The 13,685-nt window shown below is 44.0% G+C and overlaps 1 protein-coding gene across 1 annotated transcript in view; it reads left to right on the top strand.

Moving 5' to 3' along the window:
* AP4B1 (adaptor related protein complex 4 subunit beta 1) overlaps positions 1-13,685 on the top strand; it is a 28,858-nt gene that overhangs the window by 2,139 nt on the left and 13,034 nt on the right. The window contains exons 2-6 of the mRNA XM_066600075.1: positions 621-780; positions 2,977-3,201; positions 5,074-5,201; positions 7,910-8,057; positions 11,410-11,906. Of these exons, the coding sequence (XP_066456172.1) occupies positions 668-780; positions 2,977-3,201; positions 5,074-5,201; positions 7,910-8,057; positions 11,410-11,906 (1,111 nt within the window). The 5' untranslated portion in view covers positions 621-667. The remainder of the gene's footprint in view (positions 1-620; positions 781-2,976; positions 3,202-5,073; positions 5,202-7,909; positions 8,058-11,409; positions 11,907-13,685) is intronic.

Genomic DNA, 13,685 nt, shown 5'->3' with positions numbered 1-13,685 from the left:
CGCTCCGTCTCCATTCACTGAGCAATGATCGTTCCTGTATAAAAGCACAGGAACCATTATCCCTTTGACGACTGTTGGGCATCTGCACCCAACAGGTCGCCCCATGTAAAAGGGCTCTTAAAGAGATTTTCTGGGTGTAAGATATTGATAACCTATCAGAATAAGTAATCACTATCAGATCATGAAGAGCCAACTCCTGGCACCCAGCCGATCAACTATTTGAAAAGGCTATGGTGAGCTCTGCAGCTTGTGACATCATGTCTATGGCCTATCTGCAGATAAGAGATGCAATACCACGCACCGCCACTACAAGATGTATGGGGCTGTGCACGTTGTACAGTGAGGGGGCTGAAACACTCACCTGAACACCATGGGAAATGCAGATGTTAGTCTTCTATCCTGAGGATCGTTCATCATTTGTTTAGTTTTAGAAAACCCCTTTGGCAGTCTGCGGTGATGGAAGGCTGAACGCCTGTCTCAGTGTTATTGGGCTTTTTATATTGTACGGGGTTCAAAAAGGAAGCAAATGAATGGTTTTGAAATAAAAAAAAAATTAAAATCTGGGATTTATGCGAAGTTTTACTATTGATTACAAAACTCTCGTTATTTTAATCTTGCAGCCTTGAGAAGTCGCATGCATTCCTCCGCCCTCTAGACTGTCCTCACAATGCCGTACCTGGGGTCTGAAGATGCTGTGTGGGAGCTGAAGAAGGCCCTCGCTAATCCTCACCTCCAAGGAGACCGACTGCGCTACAGGACCGTCATCCATAAGGTGATCCGGTAAGAGACGAGCCACGTTGTAGCAGATGCATGAGTAGGTAGTCGGCGTCTCAGTCTACCTAATTCTTCACTGTTGTAGCTTCGGTCATTATTAGATATGGAAAGGAAAACACGGATTCTGAGTAAACGCACAGTTCATATTACTGGGAATTAAACACAACGCTGCGGAGTCCGTTCACACTGAGCGATTTATTGTTTGCATGACAGAATTGGCTCGTGCAACCCGTTTATACATGCAAAAAAGTCGTTCGCTCGCAAATCATTCAGTTGTCCATATTCACTGTACCGGAGAATGTGAACGACTAAACGATCGCCATTTACAGGCAACCATGTGTAGACGAGCGAACAGTGATTTGTATGCCTGCATAACATGAACAACGAATGAGAAGCTAACGAATTCTTGTTCATCACTTTATCATTGGTCGTGTTTACACTGAACAATTACTGCTCACACTCGCACGATCCAACGCTTTCATGGACGATGTTGTTCTGCGTAGAAGGGCCCTAAACCAAACTGCGCACTTCTTCATTTTTTCACACTTTGACTCTTGATTTTTATTTTGAAGGCAGAGTTGGAGTCGGTACATTTCTACTAACTCCACCTCCACAGCAAGCCCTAGGAAAAAACCAAAACTTTATTCCCTAAATATTAAAGTGATTTCCCTCTTAGGCTAATTTCACACAGGTGAGCGTGATATGGGGCTTTAAAAAAAAGGGTTCATATCCGTCCGTGATTTGTGCGTCTCGCAACGCACAAATATCGTGCAATTTTCTTGCCCATGTGAAAGCAGCCTTAAAATGAAAGGTCCCCCAAGTATAGGATTCCTCCCAAACATCTTTCTTCCAGCATTGTATACATCGTGCTGCAAGGTACTATTCCATTCTGCAGGTAGGGATGAGGTATGCACAACATGGAGTAAAGGCCGTTTTACACGAAACAATTATGGTTCATCTTCTCACCAGACCACAGGAATCTGAGCAATAATCCTTCAGTGTAAATGCTGCCAGTGACTGAACAACCATCCATATTTCCTTCGCTTATCTTTCATTGATCAGTTTGTGCAGGCAGAAAAATAAAACGACAATTGGCCAGTGTAAACAGGCAGTCGCTCATGTATGAGCAGAGCTCATCCGAAACCTCTGGGGCGGGGGGTTGAAGTTTACCTAACAGTGGTGAGAATCTATGGAAGTTTACATTAACCATCCTGACTTATGAGACTCTGGGCGGACACCCACTGGCGATATTTCCTATCTTGCGCTGCGAGAGCAAGTGAAAACACTCGCCTCGCCGCGCAAGAAAGACGCCGGAATGAGACCGGAATATCGCCAGTCTTTTCAATGGGGCCAGCGGCAGCAGTGCTAGCCCCATTGAAAAGATATGGAGAATGCCATGGACTTCTGCCACAGCTGTCACAGCTGTGGCAGAAGTGCAGCATGCTATCCCATTGCTTTCAATGGGATCGGCCCTGCTGCCGGTCCCATTGAAAGCAGTGGTTTTTGGCAAACCCTGCAGTATGATTTTCGGGAAAGGGCTTGAAATATAAGCCCTTCCCTGAAAATCATCAATAAGTGATTAAAAAAGTTTTAAAAAAAAGTACTCACCTCTCCGCCGCTCACACGCGTTCTCCAGCTGGCTCCCCAACACTTATATCCAGCACTTTCAACAGGCGGGGATTTTAAAATCCCCGCCTGCTGAAAGTGCTAGTTAGCACTGTCGGGAAGCCAGCCGGAGGACGCGTCTGAGCGGCGGAGAGTTGAGTACTTTTTTTTTTTTTACCTTTTTAACCACTTATTGATGATTTTCAGGGAAGGGCTTGAAATATAAATCATACTGCAGGGTTTGCCAAAAACCACTGCTTTCAATGGGGCCTGCAGCATCGCCGATCCCATTGAAAGCAATGGGATAGCTTGCTACACTTCTGCCACAGCTGTGGCAGAAGTCCACGGTATTCTCCATATCTTTTCAATGGGGCTAGCACTGCTGCCGCTGGCCCCATTGACAAGACTGGCTATATCCCGACGTCATCCCGTTTTTTTTTTCTCGCACTGTGAGGTGAGAGTTTTCACTTGCTCTCGCAGTGCAATGGAGAAACAAACGCCAGTGGGTGTCAGCCCTCATCGTGACACAACTGTCACATGAGTGTAATGATGATGACTGTATATTGAGGTTAAACTGTATGGTGTTCTTTCTTCAAGGCACATGACTCATGGAGTTGACGTATCCAGTGTTTTTATGGAGATGGTTAAAGCCAGTGCTACTGTAGATATCGTGCAGAAGAAACTGGTTTACTTATATATGTGCACGTATGCCCCTCAAAAACCAGATTTGGCTTTATTAACGATCAACACCCTATGTAAGGACTGCTCGGACCCCAACCCGATGGTGAGAGGATTGGCGCTGAGGAGTATGTGCAATCTGAGGTCAGTATTTTATGGAGAGTAAGTCAATTAAACATATTGCTTACACTGAAAGACATACTTTGAGCTTGAATATACTGGGAGGAATTTTTATTTTCCACTCTGTAGATGAAGCGTTGCAACAGTCATGTGATAGAGCTGCTGGACCCTAACTAAACCCATCACAGACCTGATTACAGCTATTGTCAAATTATTATTAGCAGACAGCAGGGAAATGGTGGGGAAAAAAAGTCAGTAATTGACGTAAAAAGTGCATGAATCAATTACAGACTGGCTACTTGCAGATTTTCCCCATAAATAAAGTAGTTTTAGAGAGCATTAATGAGTTAAATTAATTTTTGCTGCTTCAGCACATGGATGCCTCCTGAGCGACAAGCAATTTATTAATAAAGCCACATTCATGCAGACGAATGCGATATTGGGCCGAGAAACGCGGCCTGATATCACACTTTTCAACGTGCGTTTTTCACGCTGATGCAAGACATTTTGTATTCAAAAATGCCTTGCATCGTTTCTGAGGAATTGCGAGTCTCAGGCGCGTGTTTCACACACGTCAGAAGATCGCAAGAGTCTCTTCCATTAATTTCAATGGGAAACATCGCCTTAGCATGCAAGTGCCGTGCAATGTCTTTGAGGGTCCCATTGAAAACAATGGGCGAGGCATTCTGAGGGAACACCAAAAGATAGAACATGCTGCGATTTCTATCTTGCAGCATGGCTGTGAGTGGGGGAAAAAACACTCATGTGAATACGTCCATTCAAAATGTGATTGTTCCCAGCAAGAGAAACCAAGTAATCTTGTAGATATGATACCTTTTAATGGCTAACAAAAATACATGATGTTATAGTGAGCTATCAAACCTTCAAGGATTCTTATTAGAGATGAGCGAGCGTACTCGCTAAGGCAAACTGCTCGAGCGAGTAGTGCCTTATGCGAGTACCTGCCCACTCGTCTCAAAAGATTCGGGTGCCGGCGGGGGAGAGCGGGGAGGAAAGGGGGGAGGGGGATCTCTCTCTCACTCTCTTCCCCCTGCCTCCCCCCTGCTCACTCCCGCAACTCACCACTCTCCCCCGCCGGCACCCGAATCTTTAGAGATGAGCGGGCAGGCACTCGCATAAGGCACTACTCGCTCGACCAGTTTGTCTTAGCAAGTACGCTCGCTCATCTCTAATTCTTATGCCTGAGGAAGAATCATGAGAGGTTTGAAAGCTTGCTGTAACCTCATGTATTTTTGTTAGCCATTAAAAGGTATCATATCTACAAGATTACTTAGTTTCTCTTGCTGGGAACAATCACATTTTGCTCTACTGCTTAACACGGTACTAAGCTTTTATCATTAGCCCATTCAAAAGAATGGAGTTCATATTCATGTGTCTCCCAACACACAAAACTTGGGCAAGATTTCCACCTGTGTGAATGCAGCCTAAGGTATGTGAGCAGGAGGCATCCAAGAGGCACCACATGGGCTACTCCTGTAAAGGAGGAAGCAGCTGAAAGTATCGGACGCTTACTTTTACAACTGTTTGTGAAGCTCAAATATAAGTGTCCACTTTGCATACAAGTGATCCAGAGTCTATCCAAAAATGTACTTTCCTCTACAGAAATATTCTTTCAAGAAACCAAAAAAGAATTTGTTAAGAGTTTATCTCATCAAGCCACCCCGTCTATATGCTCCATGAGTCGGTTAGGACTGGCTCCTATTCTGGAAGACCCCAGCCATTTTTGAACTCCATGAATGTCTGCCAATGTGTTTTCTAGGTTTTCTGTGTAGCTGTAATGTCTGGCTGGCTGTGGCTTGCTCGGCAACATGAGCTATTTGCAATATTTTGAAAGGTTCTGTTTCTGAATTTGCCATAATGTTTGTCGTCTCTCAGAATGCCCGGCCTCCAGGAGTACATACATCAGCCTGTTCAGAATGGCCTGCGAGACAAAGCATCCTATGTAAGGAGAGTGGCGGTGCTGGGGTGTGCAAAAGTGCACAAGCAACAGGATGTGGAAATTGGTAAGGTTTTTGTCAAAATTGAAAATTAACACTATTATTATTATAACTGTAATTTACAGCAGTGTTCGAAAAATAGCAGTCCAACATCGTTAACCTCATAAATCACTGGGTTTGGTAGAAGTGATATTTCTACAAGTAATGTACTAGTAAGTCTAGTAGAGTAATAGAAAAAATCAGACCCAACAATTAGGACATGACTCTCATTCTCAGTAATTGAATCATTAATTGAAAGGGGAGTTTTCAAAATAATAGCAGTGAAGCGTTAAATTGGTGAAGTCATTAATTCTATAGAATAATTGGTGTTCATTTTGGCCCTTCTTATTTAAGGGCTCTTTCACATGAGTGTAGCATTTTTCGGCTGGCCATGTCACGGCCCCTGTGCGTCCGAAAACCGTGTGAATGGGCACACAAATCTGGCGTTTGCACGCCCGTTCAGACAGCCTGGGTCCGACGCATGTATGCCGAGCCCGCAATGCCGTCGGGCGGGCAAAGACAGTTTAGCTCTGCTAAACTGCCTCCCCCTTTCCGCTCCCTCACCGGCTCTTGGGCAGGAGCTAGTGTGCTAAGATAGCTGCTGACAAGGAGCAGAGAGCTCTAGCAACTAGCTCCCACCCTGTCCCGCCCCCTCCCATTGCAAACAGCTGCAAGGGGCGGAGAGAAGGAGGGAAGGGGGTGGAAGTTTAGCAGTCACGCTGCTAAACTCCCTACCACCTCCCTTCTCGGGCCGCTACCATAGGCTCTCATAGGAGTCTATGCAGCGGCAGATGTATTCCGGACAGGAAGATAGTTCCAGGACTGTCTTTCCTCCCCAGCATAAAAGCACACGGCTGAAATGCGCTATCTTGGCTGGCCGGGTGCTTTTACGCGGTGGAAAATCGCCCGTCTGATCTAATGCATTGAAATCTAATGCATCAGATGGAAGCGTATATCGGCCGGCTGTGAAAACCGCAGGCGATATACGCTTGTGTGAATAAAGCCTAAGGCAGGAGGCTGGTAAATATTGCACATGTTGCAGTGCTTTTCCTTCTGAAATACTGGTGAAAATGAGCCGTTGCAGAAAACTTTCTGATGAAGGACGGTCTTTGATTTAAAAAGTTGATTAGAGAGGGAAAAACATATGGAGAAGAACAGCAAATTATAGGCTAGTCAGCTAAAATTATGTCAAATGCCGTGAAGTGGCAACCCAAACCTGCAAGACGCGGAAGGGAGTGCAGAACTGCTGTTCAAATGGAAAAGTAGCCAAAATGGCAAAGACTCATAAAGAATGTGGTTTATGAGACAAAACCCAAAAATGCTGAAGAGCTGTGAAATATAGGACTATGTTCAGAGGTACCAGAAGTTGGTGGACTCCATGGAACACAGAGGTCAGACAAGTCTCAGAAACAATGCTGATGCCACTAAATATTAGTTTAGTTCTTAAAAGTAAAGTGAAAACGTAAACATTTTTTTAGTTTACACAGTTCAGTTTTTATAGAAAAATGCTGACACTGCTATTTTTTAAACTGCCAAAAATTCCTTTTTCTTTACTTTTTGTAAAGGATTAAGGCTGCCAGTGCACTGGTGATGATCACGCTGTGTGAAGCTTTCCATAGCGTTGCTATGGAAAGTGCAGCGCTGGAGTCCACGAACGGAAGTTCATAACAATTTTCCGCTCGCGGGATTTAAATCGCGGCATGCCACGATTTGCTGTGGTTCTTCGCGGTGAGCCCATCTGTCAGATAGGCTCACGGAGGGGACCTGTCAGCTCTCCCCCCTCCTCTCCCGCAGCAGAATTATGCTGGCAATATTCCGCCTCAGCCATGGACAGGGGGCCTAACACAAATTGGATGCGTTTTGTTATTGTTTTGGTTTGCAACTGAATATATAGTATTTCCAGTACATTTCAATCTATGGAAATAAAAGTTATTATAATGATTTTGAGCTTTATTTGCATTTCCAAACTTGCTTCTTTTTTTTAATGCTAATGTACTAGTAAGCAACCTGTCAGTTCAGCACTTTGTGCTCACGTGGGGCTCCCACGGATGAAACTAATAAGGGCCACTGCTATTTTGTGTATGCTCCAGGACTTTGGCTCAGTGTGCCTTGTTTAAATGGACTGTATTTTATCTCCCCCGCCCCACCCCAAACTTAGTGGTTCCAGACAGGAGTTTAATCATAACTGAGATATGTATATATTTTATTACATATGTATCCATTGGCCTGCTGCCACCTAGTGGCTAAACTGCATTGTGCTGTATTACATAGTCTAATATATTAGAGTTACCTGTAGTCACTTGACCTTGTCTGTGCATGCTCTCCAGTTGGCAGTTTGACTGCGTAATGTATATTGTAAGGCAGTGGTGGCCCATTGGTGCAGCGACTGTGTCCAACCAACATGATGCTGAAGAAACACGGCCCCAGATGCCATGATTACCACGTAGCTACGCATTGTTTGGTCCATAACAGCAGGAGGATACATAAGCGTTATTCTTCATATGGACCTGGTGGCAGACTCTATAAGTGGGAGCGTCTTTCCTGCCTGCAGTGACGATTACCCTTATTACAGAGGATCTGTCATATCAGCCGGAGCGGCTGGATAGTTTGGTATCCACAACTGTGCTGACTCTGGGCTCCTGATCTAGTGTTTGTACACATAACAGATCCTCTTTAAAGTCATTTCTTTAAGTTTCCACATTTGTATATTCTAAACCGTGCCCAACCTCTTTCAGATGGAGCCATAGTAAATGAGTTGTACAGCCTCCTGCGAGACCCGGACCCTATTGTGTTAGTGAACTGTTTACGGGCTCTGGAGGAAATCCTGAGAAAAGAAGGTGGCGTTGTTATAAACAAGCCCATCGCTCACCATCTGCTCAACAGGTACTTCTTCTTACAGTTTTCAGTGACTGATAGAAAATCTCGATTCTTACTACTGACAACCAGAAATTTGCAGACAAGTAAAACGTAACCTTTAATAAACTGCTTCAAAGATCGGAGACTGAAAACGTCCCTGGTGAACACCTAGCAACCCGGTGGCTACAAAATTGGCACGGATGGCATGAATGATATTACAGAGAAGTGATTCGGTTTGACCAGACTTGTAATTTCAGCTAGAACTAATATTGTACTACTTTAAAGTCACTGACGACTCACTTCCTGTATGAATTTATTGACTTACTGCAATCAAGAGACTTATTAGTGATTGTCTTTTTTAATGAATGCTTGTAGGGATTTTGGATGATTTTGAAGTGTAGTGCTGCCTACTGTTCAGCTGCATTATACATTGCATTCTTTAGTTATTAACGCTCTAGTAACGAATCTCTATCATTTTGCAGTCTCCCTAAATGTATTATGCAGGGTGGGGTTACCAATCACTTGCTAGACTTAAAGGGAACCTGCCACTTTCCTACAGCACCATAAGCTAAGTTATGGTGCTGCTAGTGGAGGTGACAGGGACACAGGTGATGTATTTTTATGGCGCAGAGTGTTAAGGCAACAGTATGCAATCCTAAGCTCTCACTCATGACTTGAAGGTTGCAAGTTCAATCCCGGCATGGTTCAGGTAGCCGGCTCAAGGTTGACTCAGCCTTCCATCCTTCCGAGATCTGTAAAATGAGTACCCAGCTTGGTGGGAGGTAATAAATAAAATTACCTGAAAACGCTGCATAATACATTGGCGCTACACAAATAACAAGATTTATTTTTATTTTACTTGCCCGTGACCCCTTGTTCTTGTAGTGCCATCCTCTGAAGATCGCGCAGCACATAGAAATTGCCATGCGTGCGGTCTCCCATACAAGTCGCTGGAGATTGCAGAAGTCAGTTTAGGGTGCTGTAGGGAAGTGAAAGGTTCCCTTTAATGTCCTTTTACACTGGCTGCTTATGGGGCCCAAATGTCCCTCCAAACATGTTTGCACAACAAACAGGGGGAGGACAGACGCTCATTTGCTGGCTGATCTTTCAGTTTCGGCGAACATGAAAATACTTGCTAACCATCTGTACATTTTCCCGTATGAACAAGAAGTTGTACAGCCAGCCTTTGGGGATGGATGATTGTCATTTAGATTGTTCGTCCCCATCAGCTGATTCTTGGCCTGTGTGAAAGGAAAAAGAAACGAGGAGAAAGAGTATAACAGCGAAGAGCTGTATAAAGCAAAGAGAAGTGCGTGTGCGAGCCATATTGTAAGGGGCCTGGTTTCTAAAGTGTGTGACTTGAGATTGGTGAATTTTAGATTCAGTGACTCTAGAAAAGTCACTTGGATTTAATTACTGCTTATCTAGTTGAATTTATGCATATAGATTACATAAAATTAATCTATCTGTATGATAGATTATAACGCCCTCCATGCTTGGCAATGCTGCCCAGCGTACATCTTGTGCCATGCATGCAGTCCTTGAACAGCTGTGCGAGGGTGCAGGACAGGCTAGACAGGTCCTGGTAGTGGGGGACTCCATTATTAGGGGACAGACACAAAGACCAGGATCATGGAACAGTGTGTCTTACTTGCGCTTGAATTCGGCACATTGCTGTTTGGGTTGACAGATTACTGGGAGGGGCTGCTGATGATTCAGAGGTCATGGTGGACATTGACATCAATGACAAAGTTAGAGGTAGGTGAACTAGGAATTTAGGCTTAAGGCAAGGAACTCCAAAGCAGTATCTTCTGAAAGGCAGCAGGATCCAGAGTTGGTGTAGGAAGGAGGGGTTTGGGTTCCTGGAGAACTGGGCTGACTTTGCTGTCGGCTACAGGCTCTACCATAGGGATGGGCTGCATCCCAATGGGGAGGGGGCAGCTGTGCTGGGGGGGGAGATGGCTTGAAGGATGGAGGAGTGTTTAGACTGGGGGGAGGGGTACCAGAGAGATGGGGGGGAGGGGGCCGTGAAGACAGAGATCTGGAACTAAGTAATGGAAATGGGGGTGGAGCAGTGGGAGGGGCTAGTATAGTTAGAACTAGCACAATAGTTAGTAGGGATAAATGTATAGCGGGAATAACGGAGATGTAGTAGTAAATCACAATGAGGTAATTATTATAGGAGACTTTAACTATCCGGATATAAACTGGGAAGCTGAAACCTGCGGATCTCATAAAGGTAATAAGTTTCTATCAATGACTAAAGATAATTACCTTATCCAACTTGGTCAGGACCCAACTAGAGGGACGGTCATTATGGACTGAATAGTAACCAACAGACCTGACAGGATACAGGTCGAGAGGCACCTAGAAAATAGTGACCATAATATGATACATTTTAACTTGTCTTTCATTGAGGTGTTTTGTTGCGGGCCCCCAAAAATACTGAACTTGAGGAAGGCAAAGTTTAATCCGCATAGAGCTATCCTTCACCTTATTGATTGGGACAATGTCCTCAGAAATAAGAGTACAGACAGTGAATTGGAAATGTTCAAAAACATCATAAATACTGACTGAGCGGCTCATACCTGACAGGAATAAAAGGGTTAGGAATAGGAGAAAACCCAATGTGGCTCAATAAGGATGTAAGGGGGGAGATAAGCAACAAAAAGGTGTTTAAACTACTAAAAGAAGAAGGCAGCGAAGAAGCACTAAAAACCTATAAGGAAAAAATGAATTATATAAAAAGCAAATCACAGCAGCAAAGATGGAGACAGAGAGACTCATTGCTGAAGAGAGTAACAGTAACCATAAACGGTTTTCAACTATATATATATAGTAAAAAGATATATACCAGTGTATGCCTATACAGTGAATAATATCAAAGCCCTCCATCAGAGGTCTACATCAGAAGATGCGGCCTGCGTGAACACAGCCTTAGGGCTCTTTTATGTACGATTGGGCGCCGAAGTGCCCAACAGCCGTCCCAGCGACAGCCGCTCTTGTACAGTCACACAGGAGCAATCACTGCTCAGTGAATGGCGGTAGAGCGGGTCGGAGATTACTTCAGTCGCCCATCTCCATTTACAGTAGACAGGCAGTCGCTCATAGATGATCGACTGCTGGTTACACGGATCGATCCGATCGTCCTGTGATTTTTATGCCTGCAGAAACTGAACGATGAATGAATATCAGTAGTCGTTGGGTCGCGGCAGCATTTACACTGAACGATTATCATTGAGTGCACAGGGCCCTTATTTATGGAGAGCCTGGAGAGTTTTTGGAAGCTACATTAATAAAACCCTGACTGCACAGTTACTAATATTATTATGTACTTTTGACTCATTGCAAAATTACTATTAGCATTTTTTTTTTTTAGGATAGCTGATTTGGATCAATGGGGACAAAGTGAAGTTTTAACATTCCTTCTGCGCTACAAACCACGGAGCGAAGAGGAGGTATTCGATATACTTAATATAGTGGACAATTATCTGAAGAGCACTCACGTCAGCGTGGTCATGGGAGCCACCAAACTCTTCTTGGTTTTAGCAAAAGCGTTTCCTCACGTCCAGTCAGATGTCCTCATCCGGCTGAAAGCTCCGCTGCTCGCCGCCTGCACTTCGGAGAGTCGGGAGATGTGCTTTGCCGCATTGTGCCATGTTAGAGAGATCCTCCGCAGCTTGCCAGGGCATTTTGGCAACCATTACAAAAAGTTTTTCTGTTCTTACAATGATCCTCATTATATCAAAAACCAGAAGATAGACATCTTGTGTGAACTGGTCAACGATGAGAATGTGCACAACATATTAGAAGAGCTTCGTGTCTGCTGCACGGATGTATCCACACAGCTTGCCCACACTGCAGTCTTCGCAATAGGTAATCATACCAATAAGACATACTGGCACATTTGTAAAACTGTTGTGCACAAGCTTAAGTTTTTGGCATAAAAAGTTGCATATTTTTGAGCTTGTTCTATTTTACTGAGTATTACATTGCGTATGTGCGCCATTTTATACACTTGTTGCTTAAAATACAAAGAAAGATAAAAAGAAGAAACCAGAAAGCCGTTGCAGGACAGCGGGCGTGAGATACGCTGTTATACACAGGCATATGCGATTACAAACACGGTGATACGGAGCGCCACGCGCTGGTAAAACACGTTTTATACATAGCATTTTACCATATGACAGTTACAATTCACATACTATCAAAGTACAACAATAAGTGATACCAATACGTCATGGGAATTGTACTTGTTTTTCCTTTATTTCCTTTTTTTTTTTTTGTATTATGGTAAAAATATAAGGCTGAATACACTGTTTGCAGTATACAATGGAGGTACAACATGCATCTGTAGATTTCCTAGCATACGTCACCCATAGGCTTCCATGTAAAATAAATGTAAAAATCCTATAGTGCAACAAGTCAATGAAAGAGTGCGCTATTCCATATGCTTGAGCAAAAAGATATAGTGAGGTATGCCAGCCCGACAAGGCCTCAGGGACACTTGTTGGCCACTCGTATGTGCATTTTTTTGCCTCAAAATACTCAGCACTAAACCTCCATATTTGGGGCCCCTCACACTAGCGTTTTTGTGCCGCTTTTTTTATACACGCAAAATCAGGTGCAGCATGTCCTATTTTCAGCGTTTTTGCACGTATTTTACTCATAAATCACCCATCAAAATGAATGGGGTGCTTTTTTTTACACAGGTTGCTATGCCACTGGGAGGGGGAAAAAATGACACCGTCGGTTTGCTTGTCTGCGGTTTTAGTGCCCCCAAAATACCCATGCGAATGTGCACAAAAATGCAGCTCCGCACGCAGGTAAAAAAACGCTGCGTTTTTATATATGGTCATGTGAGCGTGACCTTAGTCTCCATCGGGTGAATGAGGGTCTATAGATACTATTAAGGTATGTACCAGGAGGTGTCCTGGTCCATAGGCAAACAACCACTGCAGACCTAATGTGAACTGAGCCGAATTATCTAGTCATTCTTTAAAATGTTTCTAAACTTTTCTAGAAAGTCTAATCTTTTGAATTTTTTTTTCTTTACATTTTTATAGGGAAATATATCATATTTTTATAATTCCGGATCAAGTTAGAGAGATATTCAAAATACTACCTGTTCGTGAGTGAGTTATATGCTCCACCCCTGATCACATGACTGTGACGTCATCAAAAGGGGTAAAACATAAAACATGCAGAGCCTGACAGCAGCCGTGTGCTTATAGGATAGCTCTGTATCTGTGAGTGAGTTACATGCTCTGTCCCTGATAACATGATGGTGACGTCATCACAGGTCCTTCATCCCTGTGCAGATTATGGGCGGACTACATCCCCTACAAACCGCCGCGCCTTCAGTTTCTATGGAAAACTAACTACAACCTATCTCTTTGTGAGTGACTCTGTGAGTTACATGTGATGATGCCACTATCATGGGATCAGTCACCTGAGCTCTGTATCTGTGAGTAAGTTACATGCTCTGTCCCTGATCACATGACGGTGACACCATCACAGGTGCTTCACTTTATTAAAAACCTGCAGAGCTGGACAGAAGCCGTATGCTTACAGCACCTGTGATGAGGTCACCGTCGTGATCAGTCATCTGTGTGGGAGGAGTCCAGGGCCACATGATCAACGGGTGGTCAGTGT

Source organism: Eleutherodactylus coqui, chromosome 4 (assembly GCF_035609145.1).
Source record: "Eleutherodactylus coqui strain aEleCoq1 chromosome 4, aEleCoq1.hap1, whole genome shotgun sequence".
Lineage (NCBI taxonomy): Eukaryota > Metazoa > Chordata > Amphibia > Anura > Eleutherodactylidae > Eleutherodactylus > Eleutherodactylus coqui.
The sequence above is the reverse complement of the archived record's forward strand: the minus strand, read 5'-3'. Positions and strand labels throughout refer to the sequence as shown.